The sequence below is a fragment of the Perca flavescens genome, chromosome 2, assembly GCF_004354835.1.
Source record: "Perca flavescens isolate YP-PL-M2 chromosome 2, PFLA_1.0, whole genome shotgun sequence".
Taxonomy (NCBI): Eukaryota; Metazoa; Chordata; class Actinopteri; order Perciformes; family Percidae; genus Perca; species Perca flavescens.
Genome location: NC_041332.1, coordinates 9619855 through 9643985, shown reverse-complemented (window position 1 = coordinate 9643985; position 24131 = coordinate 9619855). Strand labels below are relative to the sequence as shown.

General features: G+C 41.1%; 1 protein-coding gene across 1 annotated transcript in view; it reads left to right on the top strand.

Moving 5' to 3' along the window:
• cacna1ib (calcium voltage-gated channel subunit alpha1 Ib) overlaps positions 1 to 24131 on the top strand; it is a 213934-nt gene that overhangs the window by 83351 nt on the left and 106452 nt on the right. The window contains exons 6-9 of the mRNA XM_028566047.1: positions 2774 to 3116; positions 6288 to 6380; positions 15773 to 16112; positions 16603 to 16997. Coding sequence (XP_028421848.1) covers positions 2774 to 3116; positions 6288 to 6380; positions 15773 to 16112; positions 16603 to 16997 — 1171 coding nt within the window. The remainder of the gene's footprint in view (positions 1 to 2773; positions 3117 to 6287; positions 6381 to 15772; positions 16113 to 16602; positions 16998 to 24131) is intronic.

Genomic DNA, 24131 nt, shown 5'->3' with positions numbered 1-24131 from the left:
AGATTCGCAAGGCTGAGCGACGAATCGTGACGGCAACAAATGTGTGTAGAATACAGAGAACAATGCAAGACACACCACTGTACAGGAAAGAGTGAAACACAGACGCAAACAGCTGACTGTCAGCTTGGTGTGTCAAGGTTAACGTGTCTCCATCACTACCTTTCTGCTTCTCTCTGTCTGTGTCTATGGTGTCATTTTCTTTCAATTTTACCATTACAACCATAATCATCTCTCGTTCTCTCTCTCTCTCTCTCTCTCTCTCTCTCTCTCTCTCTCTCTCTCTCTCTCTCTCTCTCTCCATCCTTTCTTCCACTCATCTGTCTTTCTATGATCATTTTATGTTCTGCTTTCAGGTCTGTTCTCACACCACACAAATGTCGGGAATAGCCATGAAGGACAAGATGTTTTGCTCTGTGTAAAATTCCTATAGAAAACTAGCTTGGATGGACACACACACACACACACACACACACACACACACACACACACACACACACACACACACACACACACACACACACCTATTTATGGCATCTCTACACTAGCCAGGCTGAAAAATTGATTTCCAAATTTTACTGGTTACTGATCAAGCACAGTCATGGTTTATGCACGGGCCTCAGTTTGGAGTATAACACAGAGCTTTTACATGGCCTTAAGTAAAAGTCACTGTTTGCTGTAAAACTAGACAAAGAAGTAAGTTGACTGCTCTTTGTAATTTAAGAACTGTATTATTATAGCTTTCCAAATGTTTCTCTGAAGTCTAACGGCATTTTAAGATATCTTCTTGACTTCTCCTTTAAAGGGTATTTGCATGTAACCTGATCCCCATGTGTTTCATATCAAAATGTTCAGAACAAACTCTGCTTTCTGTTTAGTGACGCCCAAACAGCAATGTAGAAAGAGATAATTTGGCCCTAAAACGGAAACATTTCTCAAATCTCTTGTGAAGACATACCTACACTCAATTGTTTTGGTGCTTGAAATGAGTTTACAAAAGTCTTGGGTTCACAAAAGTAGCGTAATATATGAATAGTATAGTAAATAAATGTCAATATGTTTTGAGTAGGAGTGTTGTCAAACATGGCTTGGACTTGCTGGTGCGTCTTTTGTCCTCAGAGGGTTAAGTGTTATTAGTGTCTCCAGAATAAAATCAAGCAAGAAAATATTCATTAGAATGATACGTACATGCTGCCAACTCAGATTCTCACAATTATTTGGTCCATTTCGTGCAATATAGAGTGACATTACAAAACGTATTAAGTGCTTAAAGCTGCAGTAGGTAGGTAGCAAAACATAAACAGCCAAAAGGAACTCTCCCTTTTTTAAATAACCTGTGATTGGCCAAAGTTTCACCCGTCACAGGCTAGGTTTTCTACAGCTTTAAAAACAGAGCCAAGAGGAGGTGCAGAAAACACTTGAGTTACAAAATGCTGAAAGAATATTATGGAATTTGTGCCTAATGTTGCCAAAAATAAAAGGCCTACCACAGGGCCAGAGTGGGGCCACTTTTCAGCCCTTGAGTTTCAGGCCCAAGACCGGACCACTTTTTCCATGGTGGTTGAAATTGGATAAATGAAGCGACAGTTCAGCTCTTACTATTCTGTAGTTTTTATCAATACCGTGGTTCAACAAATAATTTAAAGGATAAATAATAGTTCACTTAAGCTGAGAAATTAACAAAAATATTCCACTATTCAACAAGGATAGGTTGAAAAAGTTCAATATGTACTTTATCAAACTGTATGAATGTGCGTGTGGCCAGGATAGGAAATGAACTAACAATGTAAAGATCAACAAGCCATTTGATTCATTCAATAAATTATTATTTTTTGTTTTAAATCCACCAGTCATTTTCATATTATACCAACATTTGCAGCATCCTGACTCTTTTTGGTAAGGTTCCTAGGAAATCTCAGCCCAGAATAATTAATTTAAAGTAATAATTATTATTCTCCTCAAAACAAGTTTACTTTTTATTTTTAAAGAACTATACAAAAGAAATTGCAACTTTTTTTGCAACTTTCACTGTATTCTGCAACTTCAATGCAACAAACATACAAAAGACACCACAACTTTTATTGCAATGTTTTACAAAAGCTCCCGTGAAATCAGGCACTTTGGGCCACAACAACACAACAATCTCAAAAAAAGGCAGTGAAATCCTGGAGGGACTGCCCTTGTGTGTTTTTTCATGTGTTATGGTGCACATTCACCAGTGTTTTTGTTGTTGTTATCATCTCATCTCTTATATGCTGTGTCTCTATGATCCTATCCTGTCCTATTCATGGTGGCCTACTCGTGGACGTTGTGCCGTCATCACGTGCTGTAGTAGGGGGGCCCGCCTTGATAATCCTGCATAGGGGCCCGGTGTTGGCTCGTTACGCCACTGCCCAACCAACTCTATTTGGAGAACTCCCTCACATAGTACAACCCATGCAGAGGCTGCGGTGTCAGAATGTGGAACGTGTGTAGCCTACTTTAAGAGAAGATAGACTAACGTGACAAATGTCAAAAAAAAAGTGAAGCAGCCCACCGGGAATTCTCCCGATTCTCTTGATTACCCACCCCGGGCCTGGCCTACCACAGCTTTAAATATAATAAAAAAATAATTGTTACCCTTTCTTACAGTATTTTCTTTGTTGTTCCTTCCTATTTTACATATTTAAATGTATTTCATAAAATGAAGTCCATGGTGTTTTAAGAGAGATATTCAAACAACCTTTAGTTTTTATTATAGTATTGTACTCACCACCTTCTCCCTTCACACTCCCAGCCGTACGGGTATCAGTCTTCCTCGGCCCTACTACATGGCTGACGAAGATGATGAGCGACCCTTCATCTGCTCCCTGCCAGTCGACAACGGCATCATGTCCTGCGCCGACGTGCCGGCCCGCCGCGAGGGAGGCAGGACGTGCTGCCTGGACAAAGACGACGCGCTTTACCGCCAGTCGCTGGGCCTGAGCCCCGAGCCTCTGGCCAATGGCAGCGTCAGTGTAGCAGGGCTCTGTGTCAACTGGAACCAGTACTACACCAGGTGTCATACCGGGTACAGCAACCCCCACAAAGGAGCCATCAACTTTGACAACATTGCCTTTGCCTGGATTGTAATCTTCCAGGTAAGAATTTTGGTACTTGGCACCATATAAGTAGAACACCAACCGGACTGCTTTGTGGTCCAAAACCATCTTTTAAGTTCTTTATAAGTAATATTATCAGAGTTTATGACATGTATATCTATGTTTTGAGTGGATTTAGCTTTTTTATTTATTTTTTTTTTTTTTTTACAGACAGCTTTACCCATGTGTCCTGACACAACAAAAGTTCATATTAAAACTGCTTTTTAAGTTATCATGACTACAGATCAGATAGGTACCAGTTACACAAAACAGGTAGAAAGAGGAAGTTTGGGACAAATAAAGAAGTTGACAACAGTTTAGATTTACAGCGTCATCAACATATATCCTATCCTTCCTATTACATACATCCTTGTTTGCTTACATGATACATACACTACCAGTCAAAAGTTTGGGGTCACTTAGAAATTTCCATTCCAGACAGAATACCAGCAGAGATCAGTTGCATTGTTTTTTTTTAATCAGGGCAGCAGTTTTCAGATTACATTATGTGCTTACATAATTGCAAAATGGCTCTCGACTGTTGTAGACAGAAGTGGCTGAAGAAACACTTGAAATTCCATGTTTTTTGGTCTAAACGTCATACCCAAATTAAAAGTGATACAGCTCCCATATACTTTGACACTTAGGGGTGTGCCTGATATCATTGGAAAGGAAACATTCTCAAGTTTTTGTTACAAGTGTCAGGGCGATTCTAGGCCTTACTGACACAGAGTTACAGAGGCTAGAATGGAGATTTTTTATTTCTGTCCAAGTTATAAATCTGTAAAATTATTAAAATACACTGCTGTAAACACATCTGACAGGTGACAGACAACACAGCATTAGCCACGTCTCAGCTTACTACAGAAAAAAATTCAGAAGCTAAAAGACTCAAAAATGGATTTTATATGAATTCTTTTCTACAAATATGTCTGTGCGTTTTTTTATGTCTATTTGAAAAGTGCAAATAAAAAAGCCAAAAAACTACAAAATACAACACTTTTCAAATACACAAACAAACCCACATCAATCACCTTTCCAATGATATCAGGCACACCCCTGAGTGTCAAAGTATATGGGAGCTGTACCACTTTTAATTTGGGTATGACGTTTAGACCAAAAAGCATCAATTTCAAGTGTTTCTTCAGCCACTTCTTTCTACAACAGTCGAGAACCCTTTTGCAATTATGTAAGCAAATAATGTAATCTGAAAACTGCTGCCCTATTAAAAAAAAACAATACAACTGATCTCAGCAGGTATTGTGTCTGGAATGGAGTGGAATGGAAATTTCTAAGTGACCCCAAACTTTTGACCGGTAGTGTATATCTGGAAAACATGGGCAAAAACACAAAGAATAATGAAACGCGCCCTCTTACTGCTTTGAATGAAAATGTTCTTAAGTTCAAATTCTATTGAAGCTTAGTACTGTGCGGTATGTTAAAGAAATTGTTGTTAGGTTATAGCAGGGAGGAGTAGGGGAATGGCGGACCCAAAATGCAGAGAGCAGGCAGGCAGGCAGGAGAACGTTTGAAGTGGAGGATTTATTAAGGAAACACAAACAAACCAAGGGAGTCCTGTTAGCTGCAGCAGGCAAAAACCGATTCCAAAAACAAAGACAAAAGTGTATCATCAAAAACCAAAGGAATCCAAGAAAACAGGAATAACCGGGAACATAGACGAGGACTGACACTGGGGGACACAAAACACACAAAACGATCTGACAAAGGACAAGGGGAAACACAAAGACTAAATACACAGACTAATGAGAAAACACAAGATAGGTGACACAAGGGCTGGAAAACAGGTGAAACACATTAGGCTGGGCAGAGCAATCAAAAAAGGAGGGAAGCACAAGACAGGAAGTAAATTGGACAAGACAAGACAGAAAACCAGAGACTTCAAAATAAAACAGGAAACTGAGCAAAATACAACACAAAAAACAGACTACCAAACTAAGACAACCCCAAAACCACAACAAATGTTTTAACATTTTGGGAAACACGTTTATTCACTTTCTGGTGGAGAGGTAAATGGTAAATGAGAAGAACGATATCAATATCGATACCTCGTGTCGGTCTGTTAAATGTGAAGCTACAGCTAGCAGCAGCTTAGCTTAGCGTTGCACAAAGACTGTAAACAGTGGGATGCCTCTGGCGTTGTTATTGCCGCTAAAAGTCATATCTAAACGCGCTTGGTCGGGACCATTGGCATTGCTTTTGACGCAGTTAGGTTAAGGAAAAGGTCGTGGGTGGGCTTACGTTTCCATGACACGCAGGAAGAACGGGACGCTTGGGTTTAGGAAAAGAAGAAAATGACGGTTGGGTTTAGGAAACGAGACACGCTGGTCTCCTGTGTTGTTTGACCCATCCACCACCCCAACCAACCTCCCTATGCAGATTTTCGGGCTTTCATACTACTCGCTACCGTAGTCGCTCGTAGTGCTACGTCATCTTCAAACCCTGTGTAGCTGCTGCTCTTCCCGGTGCGTTCTACAAACACGATGAAGGGCGCTTTTTGCGTCGCTTCAGACGCTGACAGCCACTGTCCAAACGTCCGTATTTTACGAGTTCGGAAAGAGAACGGGTTGTTAATCCATACATAACACAAACAATTCATTTTTACAATGGGTTATGTGTATAGGTGACTATTTATTGGCCGGGAGCACTTGGCAGGCAACCATTGACGACTCAAACCAATAAATAGTCAAGTACACAATCCCCTGTAAAATGGCAAATCATCGTTTTTACACTTCAGTTTTGTACGGCTGAAAAAAAAGAAGGAAGATATGTAGCATGTTTATCTAACAGCTTTACAGGCATATTTTGTCACGTTCAGACAGAGCATGCTAGCTGTTTCCTGTCTTCAGTTAGATTCCTGGCTTCTGGTAGTAGCCTTATATTTATGTCTTAGGTTTCCCTTTTGACAGAGATGTCATTCTCCGTTTCCTGCCCAGGGTCTACGGATGAAAATTAGCTTATGGCCAACTCTGGTACTGCTAAGGAGCTGTGCATAGTCCCTGTCAAATAAACAAATAAATAGATACATTTAACAGAGAGACATGAGTTTCCCGCCAGAAAGCAAATGAGTGTTTTATTTTTTTTTTTTCAAAATGTCAGCAGGATGGATAAAAGTTATTGTTTATTCACTCTCACCTTTCCCCTTGATTGTAGGTGATCACTCTGGAAGGCTGGGTGGAGATCATGTACTATGTGATGGATGCTCATTCCTTCTACAACTTCATTTACTTCATTCTGCTGATTATTGTAAGTCCTGCTGTGTGTACACATACAGTACACATACAGTATGGGTGTATATCATATATAGCATTATATATCATCATAATGCTGTAAGAAGTATTCATTTCTAGATATCTATATTGGTTTAGAATATAGTAAATAGCAAAATCACACATAAACTAATCAAAAAAGTGTTCGGTTGGCATTACATCGACAAAACACTTCAGTTGTGTTGGACCAACATTTCAATAACTACTTTTGTTGGTTTTTAATTGCTTGGAATCTATGAGCATACACATAATACAATCACTGCAATGCAATCCCACTTAAAGGTTCTGTACTCGACATCCAGAACATTAATATAGCTGTAAACAACTATTTGTTGTGAAGATATATAGTGGAGTAATGGGCAGAGCAGAGATAAAGTCACACTCCCTCTGTGTGTGTTGTATGCTGAGCTTCTCTGTTCTTTGTTTCGATAGCCGTTCCGCCCATGCGTGCATGTTAGTGCATGTGAGTGCTTTGTGTGTTTATATCGGGTGGTGATGGCGCAGTGGATATGTCACATGCCTTTGGTGCGGTAGTCCCACTGCGATACATCAACCAATGTGTCCCTGAGCAAGACACTTAATCCCTAGTCGCTCCAGAGGTGTGTGACCTCTGATATGTAAGAATTGTAAGTCACTTTGGATAAAAGCGTCAGCGAGTGTCGTGACGTCAGTATTTGACACGGTGGGGAACGGCACACACCTACTGATGCACACGCAGTGAAGTTGTACTTTCTGCAGTCATCCAACTTACATACATACATTTCCAGTTTTTGTTGCCAAGCAATGAAAAGCTGTCACTCCATATCTCTCTCTCTCTCTCTCTCTCTCTCTCTCTCTCTCTCTCTCTCTCCTCTCCCTCTCTCCTGAATACCCATGCACACACGTCCAGACACCTGTAGACACACACACATACACACAAGGCTGTCAGTGTTGAGCTGAAATCCCGGAAGAATCCCCCTTTTGTTGTGATAAAACACGTTTTAATTCCAATCCTTAGGCTTCTGTGTCCGTATCCGTGTGAGTGTGCGCGTTATCATGATGCAGTGTGACTGCCAGTCCCGGTTACTTCCCAAACCCCGGGGCTGTCTTGTCTTTTTTTATTGCACTTTTAATTGCCTGCCTTCAAATTCAGGCACAAGCTACTGTCTCACCAAAACTCCCTTCATTTCTTAACCCTTTCATTTCATCTTCCATTACATCTGTCTGTCTGCCAATCTCGGCTCCTTGCCACTTGACCTTGCTTATCTTTTCCTGCCATCTATCAATGCTTGACTCTGCTAACACATCCTTCCATCACTCCCTCATTCACCCGTCTCCGCCTCACTTACACCCTCTGTGTCTCACTCTTTTCCTTAATCTCCTTTCTTCCCCTCCTTCGTTTTATCTCCACCTCCTCCTGTTTCCCTTCATCCACAGCCCTCCTGCCTTCATTTTATCTCCCCCTTCTCGCTGAGCTGTATACTGAGCATCATTCATGCATCTGTCACTCGACTCATTATTCTCACTCACGCAGAAACACACACTCACAAACATACAAACAGAAAATCCAGTTAACACTTGGCGGCTTGACCCAGCCTTATATCTATCTATATTGTATCTGCCGCACGTTAAACTGCCGTGGCTACACTGGTTTGATAGGCACCATCTTTTTAATACCATAACCTCCTCCAGCAATCTGCTTATTTAGCTCCACTAGTCTAGTTATATCAGACAACAAATTTCTTGAAAGTTGCACAAATGGAAAAGAACACATTTTGACCCTCTTTTCCTGATTTGTGCCATTGGACATTCATTTATGCATCGAGATTGCCTCGCAACAGGCAGTTGGTGATATTAATGTTGCCTTTTGATGTGAAAACATCAGTAAGGAGGGGTGAAGGGGGAGGAAAGGAATGAAGGAAATTACTGTGGACTGGAGTAGGGGCTGGTGGAGAGTAAGAGATGGAAAAGGGATGATGAAATGTAACATAAAATAGAGGGAAGAGGGATGGGAAGGAATAGCCTGACCTCGTCGTACTCAGATTCTAGTCAGAATATGAATTTCCCAACCTCAAATGTTGTGGGCGGGGCTAAGTTCAGCTTGCATCCAGGCTAGGGAAGGAATGGAGGAGAGAGGAAAAAGGGCGGAGGAAGATGGTGAGTGAGCTGGAGTGTGAGGGTGATGAAGAGGGAAGAAATGGAGGAGAGGAGGGAGGCAAAATTATAAATCCCACTATGGCCACGCCAAGACTCGCCCTACGAAGCAGCTTGATTGGTTGGGGTTAGGCATTTCACCTTGAGTGGTTAAGGTTAGGATAGCCGATTGGTCGGGGGATAGGACCTGTACTATGGATGCCTGGCCAATAGTAGCCATTGAAGGCTGGGTCTTGGTGTGGCCATAGTGGGGGGAAAAAATATCGCGGGAGGGAGAGGGGTGGATGGATCAATGAAGAGAAGGGATCAGGAGGTGGTGACAATGGGCTGGAATGTCGGCATGAAATCAGAGAGAGGAATGGAGGACGGGAATGAGGAAGTGACCACATGGTGGTCTCCCTCTTTGATTTTAAATGAAATGTTATTAATCAGGGCGAATCGGTCAGCATGTCGCTCACATGGTTAGAGCAGACAGTACGTCATACATTATAATCTGTCTCCCAACCTTCAGAATTAAAATGCTTTAGTAGTAAGGCAAGACCAGTTTATTGTACAGCACATTTCATTTACATGGTAAAATAAAATATTAGATAGAAGACACGGCAAAAAAAAATAATTAAGATACAAGTAAAGAGAGCAAATAAAACATTTTAAAAGAAATATAAAAGATTAAAACGTTCTAAACTGAAATACTTAAGTATGTTTACATGTCAATAACAATTAGGTGTTACTAGGCTGACATTTAGAGTGTAATACTTTTACACCTTAGCATGCTAATACACTAATATTAGTTATATTTTGCATAGTTTAGGATGCCATGATGTCGGCATGTATGTTTGGCATTGCAATATGTAGATGTGAGCATGCTATTTTAGCATTGATCTTAAAGTACAGATAGGTCTGATGGGAATAGGCAGTGTTGTAGTCAAGATCACCTGAACCGAGACCAAGTCATTACCAAGACCAGAGTGTATCGAGACAAAGACAAGACCTGGTCCAAGGCAGGGCGGGACCGAGTCCCACCCTGCATGAAATGATAAAATGTGGAAAATGCTAACCATAGTCACTCCTCAAATTGATCTGAAATGTCCACATTCCCATAAAAAAATATCCACAGAAAACATTAACCTCTTTTATTGCCATAAAACAGACAGAATGTACACCACTGGCTAATATGTATTGCTAATATTTGTTTTCTTTTAGATGGTTTAGCTAGCCAATTGTTTACACCGAGGATTTGGCTGACATCTCCCAGACAGCCAGAGGTTCTTCTCCTGTCTCCCCCATTCACTTTCTTGGGAGAGGGGGTTAACAGTTCAAAATTTCAAATTAGAAATGAGTCAAGTTATTGGTTGCATTTGAAGCAAGGATTTTTACATCCAATCACCGTAATGATGTTGACACATAAATCAGCAACAATGCAGAGGAAATTTAGTGATATCCCTGCAGTTGTGGTCTTGACCGGTCTTGAAATAAAAGCAGAGTCCTCTTCATCCGAGACCGAGTAAAGACATAGTAAAAATATGGTTGATTCAAAGACGAGACTGAGAACTTAAGTTGTCTTGTGACCAAGACCGATCTCGAGTACTACAACACTGGGAATAGGTTTTAAAGGAGAGAATTGTTCACCAAGGTGTAACCTGATGGTGCGTTATGAAAAGTCAGCGGATCACCACAGCCTTTCAACTTGCATCAACAGCTCGCTCCCTTGTCAGAGTTTGTGCTAGTAAGAAAATACAAAAAATAAAAATAAACATTACAATAGCCACCATGTAGCCTATCTCTTTCTGATATTTTAAAAATGTGCAGTTAAAGGACTGCTGTATATAATAATTAACAGAGAACACAAAAGCAAGTAGAGTACGAACAAAAAAACATAAAATGCAGACATCAAACTAAAAACTGAACTGAACAAAAGCTAGTGTAAACAGCTGCTTTTTAAAATGTGAACGTGTAAAATGTGTCAGCACTTACTCAGTGAAAATTTAAAGTTAGATTAAGAGATCTTTTAACAGCAGTCAAATAAATCTTACAGCGATTAAACCACCTTTTAGATTCAGGATTAAAATGAACCTAATTGCTAGAATTGAAACCCAAATGTTCATCATGGCTCTCCTCTGCATACTTACTAAAGCCTGAAACATTATCTAAATGAGGAAGCAGGCCTTCCATTTTAATGCATTTCAAGATGAATGTGTTCTGATTAACCATGCATAAATGTCTTGTAGACAAAACATAATAGCAGGATTTTACTCCCTGTTGTTTTTGCATAGCTGGCTTTTTTTTTTCCCGCAGAGACAATATTTGACAGTCAGGATACATTGTCGGCTTTGTTGCAGCATGTTTCAAGGCTTGTCTCACAAACAGACTTAGCGGAAGAAAGTGATTTAAGCGTTACTATCCGCATGTTAAAAGTTCTCTTCGTATCCCTGCTTGTCCTCATCTCAGTAGCAGACGGATGACAAGACTTTTAATTATGTTTCCTTTAATACCGCCCGACACTGAGCATGGAGAGATGGAAGAGAGCGAGCGACAGCAAACGAGACAGATAGGAAGGAGAGACGGAGAGGGAGAGGGAGAGGAAGAGGGAGAGGGAGAGGAAGAGGAAGAGGGAGAGGGAGAGAGAGAGAGAGAGAGGTTCAGGTTGCATTAAGATGCTTTGACAATTTCACTCTCGTAACATTCAGGCAGATTAACTGTTAAATTAAATTGAGAGAGAGAGAAAGAGAGAGAGAGAATGGTAGAGTGGGATGAAGAGTAAGTGGTATGAGAAAGTGCAAGGCGAGATGAAAACAGTGATGAGAGAGAGGTGGAGAGAGAATGTGACAGATGGAGAGCCAGATGAGAACAGTGAGATGAAGATGGAGAGAGTTTGAGAGTTGCTTTACACTGATTACCATCATAGAGCAGCTTAAACATGAGGACTCAGTGGACTTAAAGGCTTTCCATGGAAAATAGCTTGGTCCTATGGAATTAAGTGGGGCAGCCTCAACCTGTGTCTTTACAGAGCCCCCATAGCCGGATAAGCCTTTTGATTTCACACCATATAAGTACCCTCACCTATACCTCCTTTAGTATTAAAATGCAGAAGAATAAATAAATAATTAGTTATGTTTCAGTCACAGGTGCAGTTTTCAGATTATTTGTCTCCAGGCTCATTTTTGGCAATAGCAGTTAATCAGTGGGTCGGTCCATCACTTTGGTCCTGACTGAAATATCTCAGCACCTGTTTGATAGATTGCCATGGAATTTGGTACAGATAGTCGTGGTGCCCATACATGGATATGGAGACAGACAACCTGATTTATTTATTTATTTTACTTATTTTTATTTTTCCGTTATTTAACCAGGAAATGACTCCTTGAGATTAAAAAAAAATCTATTTTTCAAGAGTGTCCTGGCCAAGACAGGCAGCAGGATAACCACACAATACACAAAACACAAAATACACAAAAACATTAAAAACATAAAACAACTGAATCAGCTAATTTTTCAAAGTCAACCACAATCCTAACTACATCAGGCAAAACATCTACAGCCAGATGTGGCTGACTCCAAGTCAATTATCATCCTCTTAAGAGCGACCAATGAGACCAGCTCATTACGTTTCATGGATTTCTGTAACTTGTTCCAGGTAGAGGGAGCAGCTAACTTAAACGCCTTTTTCCCCAGTTCAGTTCTAACCTACGGAACAGACAGAAGGAAAACAATCATTGATGGCATGTAATGCGCCCACCTGTTGCTGTGTTTTTGGTGTATTAGATGGAAGCAAACCTGCAAAATGTGTCTAGGGTTTAGTAGTCTTCGCGTTGCCAGACCTTTCTCCACAGCGCTGGAGTGTGGTCTGGCTAATGGGATAGGGGAAAAACATATTGAGAAATGGTGACCCCATACGAGCTTGTTTGCAGCCTTAGGATGGCTGCACACTGGCTGAGCGTGTCAGCTGCGTGGCATGTCCGTTTTTATGTTGTTTTTTTTTAAAAGGTTAGAGCTTGCACACTGCCTGCGTGAGACGCACGTCTCAGGCGCGGCTCGAGCCGTGCCAAAAACGCCTGCATGCTAGAAATAGGACCGACGCCTATTTTTCACGCGGCACGCAAGTGTGTCGGAAGTGTTTCCATTCAATATAGAATACGAAAAGATGTTTATATGTCATTTTGATACGAATACATTTAATAAATAACATTTTGATGTTTGAAAGTCTCTAGGTTTTGACATAAATGCAGTTATAAATGTAATAAAAAAAATAAAACAAATAAAAATATTGCAGTATTCTGTAGCCTATTTTGCCGTCAATACTGCCGACGTTGTCTTTGCTGTAATCAAATCCGTATTTATTTATGTTTAAAATGGTATTTCATTTCATCAATGGGAAACATACATACACAGACATGTTTCTGGTGTGCAAAGACATAGACAACGCCACACAGCCGCCACGCAACTGACACGCGACAGATATGCCACGCTCACGCTACGCAGCCAGTGTGGAGCCAGCCTTAGATCCTCGGTCGCGGCCCTTCTAACCGTTCCAAAGTCCAGGCTCAAAACCCGAGGGGATCTGCCAGATGATATATATAAGGCTTGTTGAATCAGGGACTTCTTTTAAATCATATCTTAAAACACACTTTTTTATAGACTTGCTTCTTTGTGATGTTGTCTTTTTATCATCCTTTTACCCTATTGTCTGTTTATTTCATTTTATTCATTCATTTGTCGTTTGTGCTGTCCTTTGAAAGCTATAGTGCGTAGTTTCTGTCTCCCCCATGAGGAATTGTAAGTAGTGACAACAAAACTGTCAGCGCAGCCACATGATACAAGCCTTCCGTGACCGCGCCCCCCCTCCACGCAGTTGCTAGTAGCCAAGGAGGACACGGAGGATTAAAAAAACATGACGGACTCTTCAGGAGAGGTCATTATCTTCACTTGAGCTTCTGTGCGGAAAGTCACCGGAAGCCACCATCTGAACATAGCCATGCTGAGAAATCCAGAGAGAGTTGTGTGGAGCTGATAGTCTTAATTAGCTTTGTAGCAACTCTTTTGGCAATGGCTTGAATGGAACGGACGTTCATTAATATCAAAATGTTACGCACTAAAGCTTTAAAGGTGTCCGATCTTTTATTTTCACTATTACAATGATGTTTACATTTGTGTATTGATTTGATTGTGTTGATGTGCATTGATTCACTGCCATCCAGATTTGCCTCACACATACGTCATTATGTCACCCTGCTGCACACACACACACACACACACACACACACACACACACACACACACACACACACACACACACACACACACACACACACACTAATCTAATTGTATTCCAGCAGTTCCAACAGAGTGTGAGTATAAATATTTGATGGGATCGGCGAGGGTGTTGAATGGGTGCTGGGACCTGCTGCCTTCCTTTCAGTCTGCGGGGCCAGAGATCAGGCATGAAAACTAACCAGCCTGACCACAAATCTTTGCTTTGTATCAATCAATTTACACACGAAGAACACACCGACACACACACACACACACACACACACACACAAATACGTCGGCTTACACACTTAGGTATCCAGCGCTTCCATAGTCTTTGTCACAGTGGTTCAGATGGAGAGCAGAAGGAGGTTATGAGGCTTCACAGCCCAGAGAGAGTTAGACGTCATCCCACTCTCAGCCTTCTCTCTCCTCTTCTTTTTCCTTCATCATCAGTTCTGCTTCTCTGGGTGACCTTGCCCTTTTTCTCCTCTCTTTTTCTCTCTCTTTCTGTTTCACGTATACAGCCTCTTGTAAAGAGAGTGAGCATACAGAATGGCAACACATCGAGCCGTGTTGTTTTCTGACACGCTTCTCAAAAAAATTCTTACAACATTATGTTTATATAATTAAATAAAAGTGTAAATTCTTCAAAGTGGTCTGAATTAAAGGATAGTTTTGATTACCAATATAGAATTTGAATCAGGTTCTAGTTAAAGAACTCCTTGTGTGAGTGGGCCTCACAAGGCTTTCTTTCAGAAAAAAAAACCCTTTTAATATTGCTGTTAATATTATGATACCAATGGACCTTGGCTGCCACTGCTATTGGAAATGAGCCAGTCAGAGGCCCAAATAGGAGGTGTAGCCTATTCAAAACACTTTGCATGTATTGTACATGTATTGTAGGGCCATAGTTGTCAAAACCATTCAAAATTGACCCAGAATCCAAAAGTAAATTGGTTTAAGCTGCAGATTGTATTGTCGGTATTGTCAACAATATTGTTTTCAGCTTCTGCCCACTGGGAGCAGCACTTGTAGTAACATTTTATTGAATGGATATTTGAATATTTCTGTCTGAAATGCATCTTGACAGTCATAGTTCAATTTTAACCTTACAGCTTTATGTACATAGGCTTGTACCATCACTTTTTTTTAAATCGAAGACCAGGATATTTTTAATCCAGCTCATCTTTTGTTCTGATGATTGATTCAACCAGGCGAGTTTCACGTCCATCCAATCTGTGGAAGTATTCCAACTGTGAGTCATCTAACATCCACGCTGTGGCGAAAATGAAAGAGACTTTTTAACTCTGAACCCAAATAGCTTCCTTTACTTTGAAGCGTTGGTAGCCTTGGTTACAGTTTAAGTTCCATTGATAAAAGAGGAAAACATTGTTGGGGCCTGTGAAGTATATCCCTAAATCACACAAGGTTCCAGGGTAAAACTTTTCCCGTGTGAATGGGATTCAATCTAAGCTTCACCTCTCACCATCAAAAAATTAAATTATAAGGAGATTGAATTAGAACAGCATCAAGAAGGTAAAAGTGTTAGCTCCCCTCTCCTAATAGGTTAATGTGGCTGTTCTTAAGCTGGTAAGGTTTTCTGGTTTTGATACCAGCATGCTATCGTACTCTCAAGAGAAAAGACCGGACTCTACAGCTCAGTATCTTCAATGTGTTCATTAAAAAACACTGCAGCTTTGTTTGCAACCATATTGTAAAATGTGTTATGTTTGGACTTGTCCAGCCAAGTGGGCCAACAGGCTAGAGGTAGTAGCAGATATCTCCAATGGCCTCATGCCATCTTGCTGAGAGTTCTTTATTCAGTGTGATTAGCTGGCAGAAACTGACCATTGATAGCCCAATATTATTTCATGCCAATGTTTTCAAATGTAGCACATATTACATTTTGGAATAAATGATGTGTTTACTTCTTCTTTTAGTGGGTCTTAAAAACTGTATTTCCATGTATGGCTCTCATCCTCCCAGATTGGTTCCTTCTTCATGATCAACCTGTGCCTCGTGGTCATCGCCACCCAGTTCTCGGAGACCAAGCAGAGGGAACACCAGCTGATGCAGGAGCAGCGAGCGCGGTGCTCGTCCTCCTCCACCCTGGCCAGTGAACCCGGGGACTGCTACGAGGCACTCTTTCAGCTGATCTGCCACATCCTCCGCAAGGCCAGGAGACAAACGGTCGCCCTCTTCAACACCCTGCGGGGGAAACCTCGCGGCTTTCGGGGCGTCGGAAGAGGTAGAGGAGGAGGAGAGCGAAGGGAGAGGAAGGCCAATGGGAGGGGAGGACGTGAGAGGAGAGCAGTGATGAGACGCGGTATGTAGCTAAAAATATTCAGTAGAATTTAGATGCATGCTTAATACACTCACCCTTTGGATGGGTGGGTGGGTGGATGGTTGGTTGGTTGGTTGGTTGGTTGGATGAATGGGTGAGTGGATGGGTGGCTAGATAGATAGATAGAAACGTTATTGTCGTAAAACAACAAAAGTACTGAGCTGAAATAATTAAATTCAACGCTTCATCATCCATCCATACTCACTCATACTCCCATTCACGCCAGCTAATTTACCATACACTCATTGCCAACGTACGCAATTAAAAAGTAGTATGTGTAATTAAAATTCAATTTCATGAAAGTCAATTTCTGACAGCAAAGTGTGTTGCGTATAATAAATAAATAATGGATTATTGCACATTGATGTTGGCAAGCATTTGGGGGTGTGCTATTAGTCCGGAGTTCAGGATGGCGAATGGCTTTGAGATAAAAATTGTTCAAGAATCGTAACGACTGCCATTTCCATTTCAGGTCCACCATGTCCCCACCATAATAAGCCTGAGCACGCCTCAGCCATGGCCCTCAGCGCCGCCTCGGCCACCGACGGCTGCCCTCAGTGTGCCGCAGCCCTGTCAGTCGCTGACGGCGTGGGACCAGCATGCAGTGCGGTAAACAATGAAGCGGAGGAGGGAGCTGTGGAGGAAACGGACGGGGAGGGGGTACACTCTGGTAGTGAGGAGAAGGGCAAGAAAGGCCAGGGGGCTGCAGGGAGACATGGGGGCTGTACTCCTAAGAGCTGTAAGGAGCTGTGGCACGATATTAGGATGAAGCTGTGGGGAATCGTGGAGAGCAAATACTTCAACCGAGGCATCATGATCGCCATCCTGATCAACACCATCAGCATGGGCATCGAGCACCACGAGCAGGTACCGTACAGACAGCTGCAGCTCCCCTCTGTGTATGTGTTCACACGTTTGTTTTCCTCCTCTTTCATTCATTCTCTTTCATTTCTGCACTGCCTATGTCATTCTCTCCTCTCTCTCAGTCTGTCTCTTTGACACAGTCTGTTCATCGGTTAAATCAAGTCTTTCCAGTATCATAGATGTGTTCACACTCACACAAAAAACAATTGATGTCAGTAAAGACATCACAGCATACACTAAGTACTCTGCAGGCTTGGCTAAACTGATTCAGTAAAACTGCACTGCAAATTAAAAGTAGCATTATTAGATGTTGTAAGACCACAACCAACAATGTGTTAAGTCCATCTCTCAGTCCTTTCTTCTTCATCTATTAAAGACGTCCTTATGGTACTCAGCCTCAAGGCCATTTGCTCCTACTGAAGACATGAGTCCTAAAAAAAAAAAAGGTCACTAATATTTACTTTTATTTGTTTAAAGCCTAAAATATTATTGACACTGTAGTTTTTTAGCAAAAGTTAAAGTTTTTTTTAGACTTGGATTTGATGCGAAGGATTCCAAGGCAGCAGGACAGGTAATGTGGAATCGACTCATAATAAACAGTTTTCTTGGTTAAAAAAAGAAAGAAAAAAAAGACACAAACATGAAGGAACATGTCACCCAGTAAGATGGTGTGACTTATTGATGTGCTTTTAATAGTTTTTACTGATTTCCTCCATTGTTGTTACTATGTCACGCTGCAGCACGTTTACTGGGATCAACTCATTGCTGTTGTATAGAATATTAACAGATTTTTTTTTTGTAAATATTTTACAAGATGAGATGTCAGCTGAGATGTTATTGGTTGACTTAACTATGTACAGTACAAAACATTTCCACGGTCATCAGTCAGTGATTTCATTCTTTCAACAACTTTCCAGGCCGCTAAGTGGAAAAATAATGAGAACCCAATTAGAAATATTTTAAGCTTTCACAACTTTTAGTTGAAAAAAAATACTTAGAGGGAGGTTTCATCCATTAGTGATAATCTTGGAATAAATGTCGCAGTAGTTGGCTTGTTTTTGTTGTCTGTGTGTGTGTGTGTGTGTGTGTGTGTGTGTGTCTTTACGTATTGTTACCAATTTGAATGCACCAGCAAGCAAGTGTGAATCCGCCGTCACTGCTAGTGTCTCTCCCTGTCATTCAACGTCCATACTCCTCCGCAATGTAAACCTCTCTATACACTCGCTCTCACACATCCATTTCTCATCCTTCATGCCTTTTCGTCCTTCTGTCTTCATAATGCCTGTATAATGTGATTTGTCAGCCAACAGGATAGCCATGTGTGCACTCAGGTTAGGCAGCAGGATAGAGGTAGGGCCGCCAGAATATTATCTCACCTTTGACTCAGATCTCACTCATCATCATCTCCAAGCCATAACACAATCATGCCTTGTGATTTTTATTTTATTCCTGTTTCCTGGGTCTTTCTGTCATCCTGCTTTGTGCACTCTTTGTCTTTCTGTCAATATTTCTCGCTCTCGCTATACCATCGCCCACTTACGCCTGCCACCGCCGCAGTGGTGGGTCGTCTCTCATCTCAGGGGCGGCTAAAAATAGAGAGAGACAGAACGAGAGAGGCAGAGGGAGACTTTGCTCCTTTTAATGGGAAGGAAATAGCGAGCTGGAATGGCTGTGTGTTCTACCGCCTGTTTAGCAAACTGGAGTCATGCCTCCCTCTGTTTGAACAGTGGTATCAGAGGCTTCATCTGTCTCGTAGCTCTGATCCTCATCCTATAGAGAGGTGCTTCCACCTGTCCTGTCACACTTGTGGTCTGTGGTTATGTCGGTGTGGGAATAACAGGTAACCAGTGTGGGAAAAAAATGCTAGCCAGATGCTTTTTCTTAATTCTGCCTTGCAGGAGGTATAACTTAGACCACCAGCCATTTTGGCAAGAAACCAAACATAATTTGGAGAGTGTATTTTATATCAAAACAAACCAGTCTGTTGGTGAAAGAGTGTTAGATGTGTATTGGGATGGTCCCCACCCTTTCTTTTTTACTAGAGCAAAGACACATTTTGTAATAGTTTACTAATTAAACTACATGATTCTTTTGATTTATAACAAAGCAGATCTTTTCTCTATTACCTCATTACATTATCATATTAAATAAAAAGTATTGAAAACCCATTATCCTAGAATACATGGGTTGTTTAGACCATAAATTGACTGTCAAAACTGTAAGGAATGCATTAACTGCTATGTTGATATGCTCTAACATAAGCTGCAATTGTTAGCATGTTGTGCTAAGTAGCATAATTAGCTACAGTAGTAGCCAAGCAAGTTTGTAGTCACAGGTTAGGCTAACAAAACGCAACTAACATATACACTGTGTAGTATTTTGTGACGTTGAAAGTAAAAACAATTTGAAAATACAGACACGTATTATTAAGTATGTATGCTAAGCAGCCGAACAGGGTTATGTTCGAATTATAACAATAGCTGACATGAAACTCTAGCCTCAGGCTACATTTACATTGATACGTTTTGGTTTGAAAACTAACATCTTTTGCTACGTTTACACCTCGCATTCACACTGCTCTGGCATTTCAGATACTCTAAACCAGAGAAATACTTCTGACCCCGTTTAGGTTTAGAATCTGCGTAGTTGTGTTATAGTCACAATGGAAGTATAGCATCAGAAGTATATACTGAGACCTTTGGCAACGCCAACACTGACGCCAATGTTTCGCCGCCTGTTGCCTGATTGGGTCTTATCAGTAGGGTGACCAGATGTCCCCGGTTTCCAGGGACAGTCCCCGGTTTCGGTAACCTGTCCCCGGCTGGAGTTGTCCCCAGAAATGTCCCCGGTTTCCACTGACTGACAGACCCGAAATTGGAATGAAAGAAAGAAAACATTGAGCGCAGGCTCAATATAGCTAAAGCAAGCGCTGCTCAGAGCTCAGAGATGTTCTAGAATGCCCATATGTTACGATGCAAAAATTACTGCTGCTGTGTGGTTCTTGTGTAAAGCCTTCAGATAGGTTTCAGTGCACCTATAAGCCACTGAACACTTTTTACATTATTCTCATTTGTTAATGGGAATATTAAAAAGTCAGCCAACGACAACATTTTCAATCTAATCATGGGGCTAACCTTAACTTTATCAGCTTGCTAGTTACAGCTGATAAAATATGTCAGCCAGTTGTCATTTCAGCTGGCAAAATCAATGATTTCTGGCCAAAAATGAGCAGCCTGCCCTTGTCTATCTGATATGGAAGGACCCATTGTTTCAAAATTGAGAAGTAACTGAAATTACAAGGCTATATCCCCCATTGAAGTTGGATTGCTCGAGTGAGAAGACACTTCAGAGAATTCAACAGCTGTTTGGGAATTAATAATGCAGCAGCGTGATGGGCACTTAGGAGATTTGACAGGGATGGATAGAGATCAAACCACACAGCTGAGTGACTGTCTGCAAAAATTTCAGGAATAAAACCGAATGAAATTGCCAGATTTATGTTGCAGGAGCAACCTTGGCCACAGTCAAAATATTCAATAGCACCTACATCCTTGGTTTCAGATTTGTTGGGGATGGCTGTCACATGCAAACTAGAAGCACAGCAGAAACCAAACCTATTTGGTAATCAAAAGCAGAAGTAGGTCAGAGAATTCAAAAATAAAATCAAAATTGGGTTTTGAAGGACAATGAGACAATCCATAGGAAACAGTTGGAAGTCTTAGAAAAGAAAATGAGAGCACCCTGCATCTAAAATGTATGTTGTGAATAAACGAACATTACCACCCTGAGGATTATTGAAGAATCAATAGCCAACGGGATAAGCCTTAATAAGATGAATATCTGCATTAACCAAAGTGTCTGTTGAAACATAAAAAAGCTCTTATTAAAGACTTTTTTTCACTCTCTACAGGCAAAAAGTAAGTGTAAATCACCTTTTTTTATTGAAACATGGAGAGATATTAGAGGATTTAGGTTTGTTATGATTTCCATTATTACGTTGCTGATATGCATGCATGATACCACAGAAGTGACTTTGGTTTGTTGACTCACAGGAATGTTACATGAGACAGGTGAAAAGGTGTTGCACTAACAGGGGTCAGACTCGCTGTGCATCAGATGCTAAAAGCATTGGAGTAATGGAGAGGCTAAAAAGGCTGAACTTGTTGCTGGAATTCCCCACATACATTATGGGATCACCCCAGGGATGTCATATTACTAAACAACAAAATAGGTTTGTCATTACCTTTCAAAATGACCCATATCATCATTACAAAAAAGATGAATGTGTGTGTTTTCTGAGCTGCCAACTCTTATGTTGAAGTTGAATTGTTAAAGGTACTAAAACTACTCAAGTTTAGGGACAGATAACAGTCATGGTTTAAAGGAATCTGCTGTACATTGACTGCTGTTAGGACACGGATGCAAACAGCAGGCTCTGGTGTCAAAGTCTGACACTCTGTACATCCGCCCACCCAAACCAACCAACCGCTGCAACGTCCTGCGTGTCACAGAAAATCATGTCATTTGATGCACACATAGCACACAGCAGGCTCGTCATGCACAGAGGAAGTCGTCAGGGAATGGGTGCGGATATTCAGATGTGTGTCACATACGGGCGTTTTGTGTTGCCCTTAAGAACGTTTGCAGCGCCAGAGATCTGAAACAATTAGTTGATTGATAAGTTATTTGACATAAAAATGACCGAGAGCCATTGTGCCAACAACCAGAAGTCCCTTGTCCCCAGCGTTTTAACAGACAACCACTGTTGTTGCTTTTCTGGTGAACGTGTCTAAAGTCCGATGTCCGATTGGTTAATATGACAGATTTTCCCATTTCTAATGCTGGCAGAGTAGCAGGCCAGAACACATTCACTTAACCTAACCTGAAAGTCTCAGTGTGTGTCAAGTTTGATACTAATCAAATCAGAGAAGCACACGTGACCCCCCGCTTATCCTTTTGTATACAGTTGCAAATGGGCTGAATTAACTTTCTGCATCTGCAATTCTCAAAACCATGCCAATGCTAATTTTGTGTCAGCCAAATTACTCTTGATGGACATTTAAGGGTTATCGATGTATATTGAGAGTTAGTCACGTGTGAATAGAGGCAGGTTTTTAGTGCAGCATTGCTTTTCCTGATGCAGGACCCATACACACACCAGTTTCATATTACCCTTTTAGACTTGAGCATCAGCTTTATTTGTAGGTCTTGTTTCACATCAGGTTATTGAGGTTGTGTTTTTTGTGATCACTTTACAAGTACAAACGGTTCACTTTCTTAAATAAACTGTCCTCCGTGTGATATCACATCCCCACTCTTTCTTATTTTATTCCACCAGCCGACTGAAAAACACACAAGCGTTTAGATCTGTTCCCAGGTCTGCAGTAATGAGACTGCGGTAATGGATCTCCAGGGGCCGATGCTGTTTGGCTGGTCTGCAAACAGCGGTCAGCCATCACATCGTTACCGTCACTGGTGGGCATGCATCATTAGTCCGTTTTTTCACACTGCTAAACACTCATTAGTACACACAAACATACACATGCCACATGCTGCAGTACAAATAGATGCACACATGCACACCGACAACGCAAAACACACAGTGCTCATTGATTCTGGGGCGGTGAAATGTCAGAAGCATCAGTGCCGAAGATACAGAGGAGTTCTTTGGAATAGTGATGTGCTGGAAATCATGATTGTGCCAAATTTAGCTCATTGTGTGTGTGTGCATGTATGTGTTCTTCCTTGTATTGAGCAAAGCCAGACAGAAACATGAAGACAGAAAGAGAAGGAGGGACTCAAACAGTGTCAGACACAGCTGAAAAGACAGACATGCTGCACATTTACAACTTGAGACTGACAGCAAGTAAAAGAAAGTGAAATATATTGTAAAGTTATAGAGCAAAGTTTTATTATATGTCGCTTTTTTATGTCGCTTTTGTACGAAGCACATTGTTTTACATTAACTTGTACGAAATGTGCTATAGAAATAAAGTTTGATTGATTGATTGACTGATTTGGTGAAAGGCAAAAATAAATACATCCAACTGTCCCTGCAAATGTTAAAGCTTTAATTAATAATAAGTAAGTAAGTAAGTAAACTTTATTTATATAGCACCTTTCACAGACAAAAGGAGTCACAAAGTGCTTTACAGTAAAACAAAAACAGAGCAAAGACAACACAGCTATATGGCTAAAAATGCTTGTCTAAAAAGATGAGTCTTCAGGTGTTTTTTAAAGGTTTCCACAGAATCCAACGCTCTCAAGGCTAAAGGGAGAGAGTTCCAGAGCCCTGGGGCCACCACCGAAAATGCACGATCACCTCTTGTTTTAAAACGTGTTCTAGGAACAATTAAGAGCTCCTGGCTTGAAGACCTCAAAGAGCGACCAGGAGTGTGTGCGTGCAGTAGATCCTGGATGTACGAGGGCGCTTGGCCATGTAAGGCTCTATAGGTAATAGTTAAAATTTTAAAATTCACTCTAAAACCAATCGGTAGCCAGTGAAGAGCCTTGAGCACAGGAGTAATGTGAGACCTCCTGCTGGTCTTAGATAAAAGTCTTGCTGCTGCATTCTGTACGACTTGCAGTGAGCCCAAGGATAATTTGTTTAAGCAGGTGTACAGTACATTGCAATAATCCAAACAAGAGGAAACAAAAGCATGAACAAGCATCTCCATCTCTTTTTGAGAAACCACAGATCTAATTTTAGCAATGTTCCTGAGATGGAAAAAACAGGAACGAACCACAGACTTCACATGACTGTTAAAACACATAGATTTGTCAAAAATGACACCCAGATTACGCACAGCATTACAGTCTGAAACTGATAGAGTCCCAATGGCCTGCCTAATCCTAGGGGTAATATTATCTGGGGCAAAGATCATCACCTCAGTTTTGTCAGAGTTTAATTGCAAGAAATTGTCAGCCATCCATTTGTTAATGGAGGCTAAACAATTGTGCAACAAGGACAGTTTGTCTAGCTTATCGGGGCTAAAAGATAAATATAACTGGATATCATCAGCATAACAATGGTAAGATATACCTTCGAAACTACCAATAATTCTACCAAGAGGAAGCATATACAGGCTGAATAGCAAAGGGCCAAGCACAGAACCTTGTGGCACACCACAAGACAAA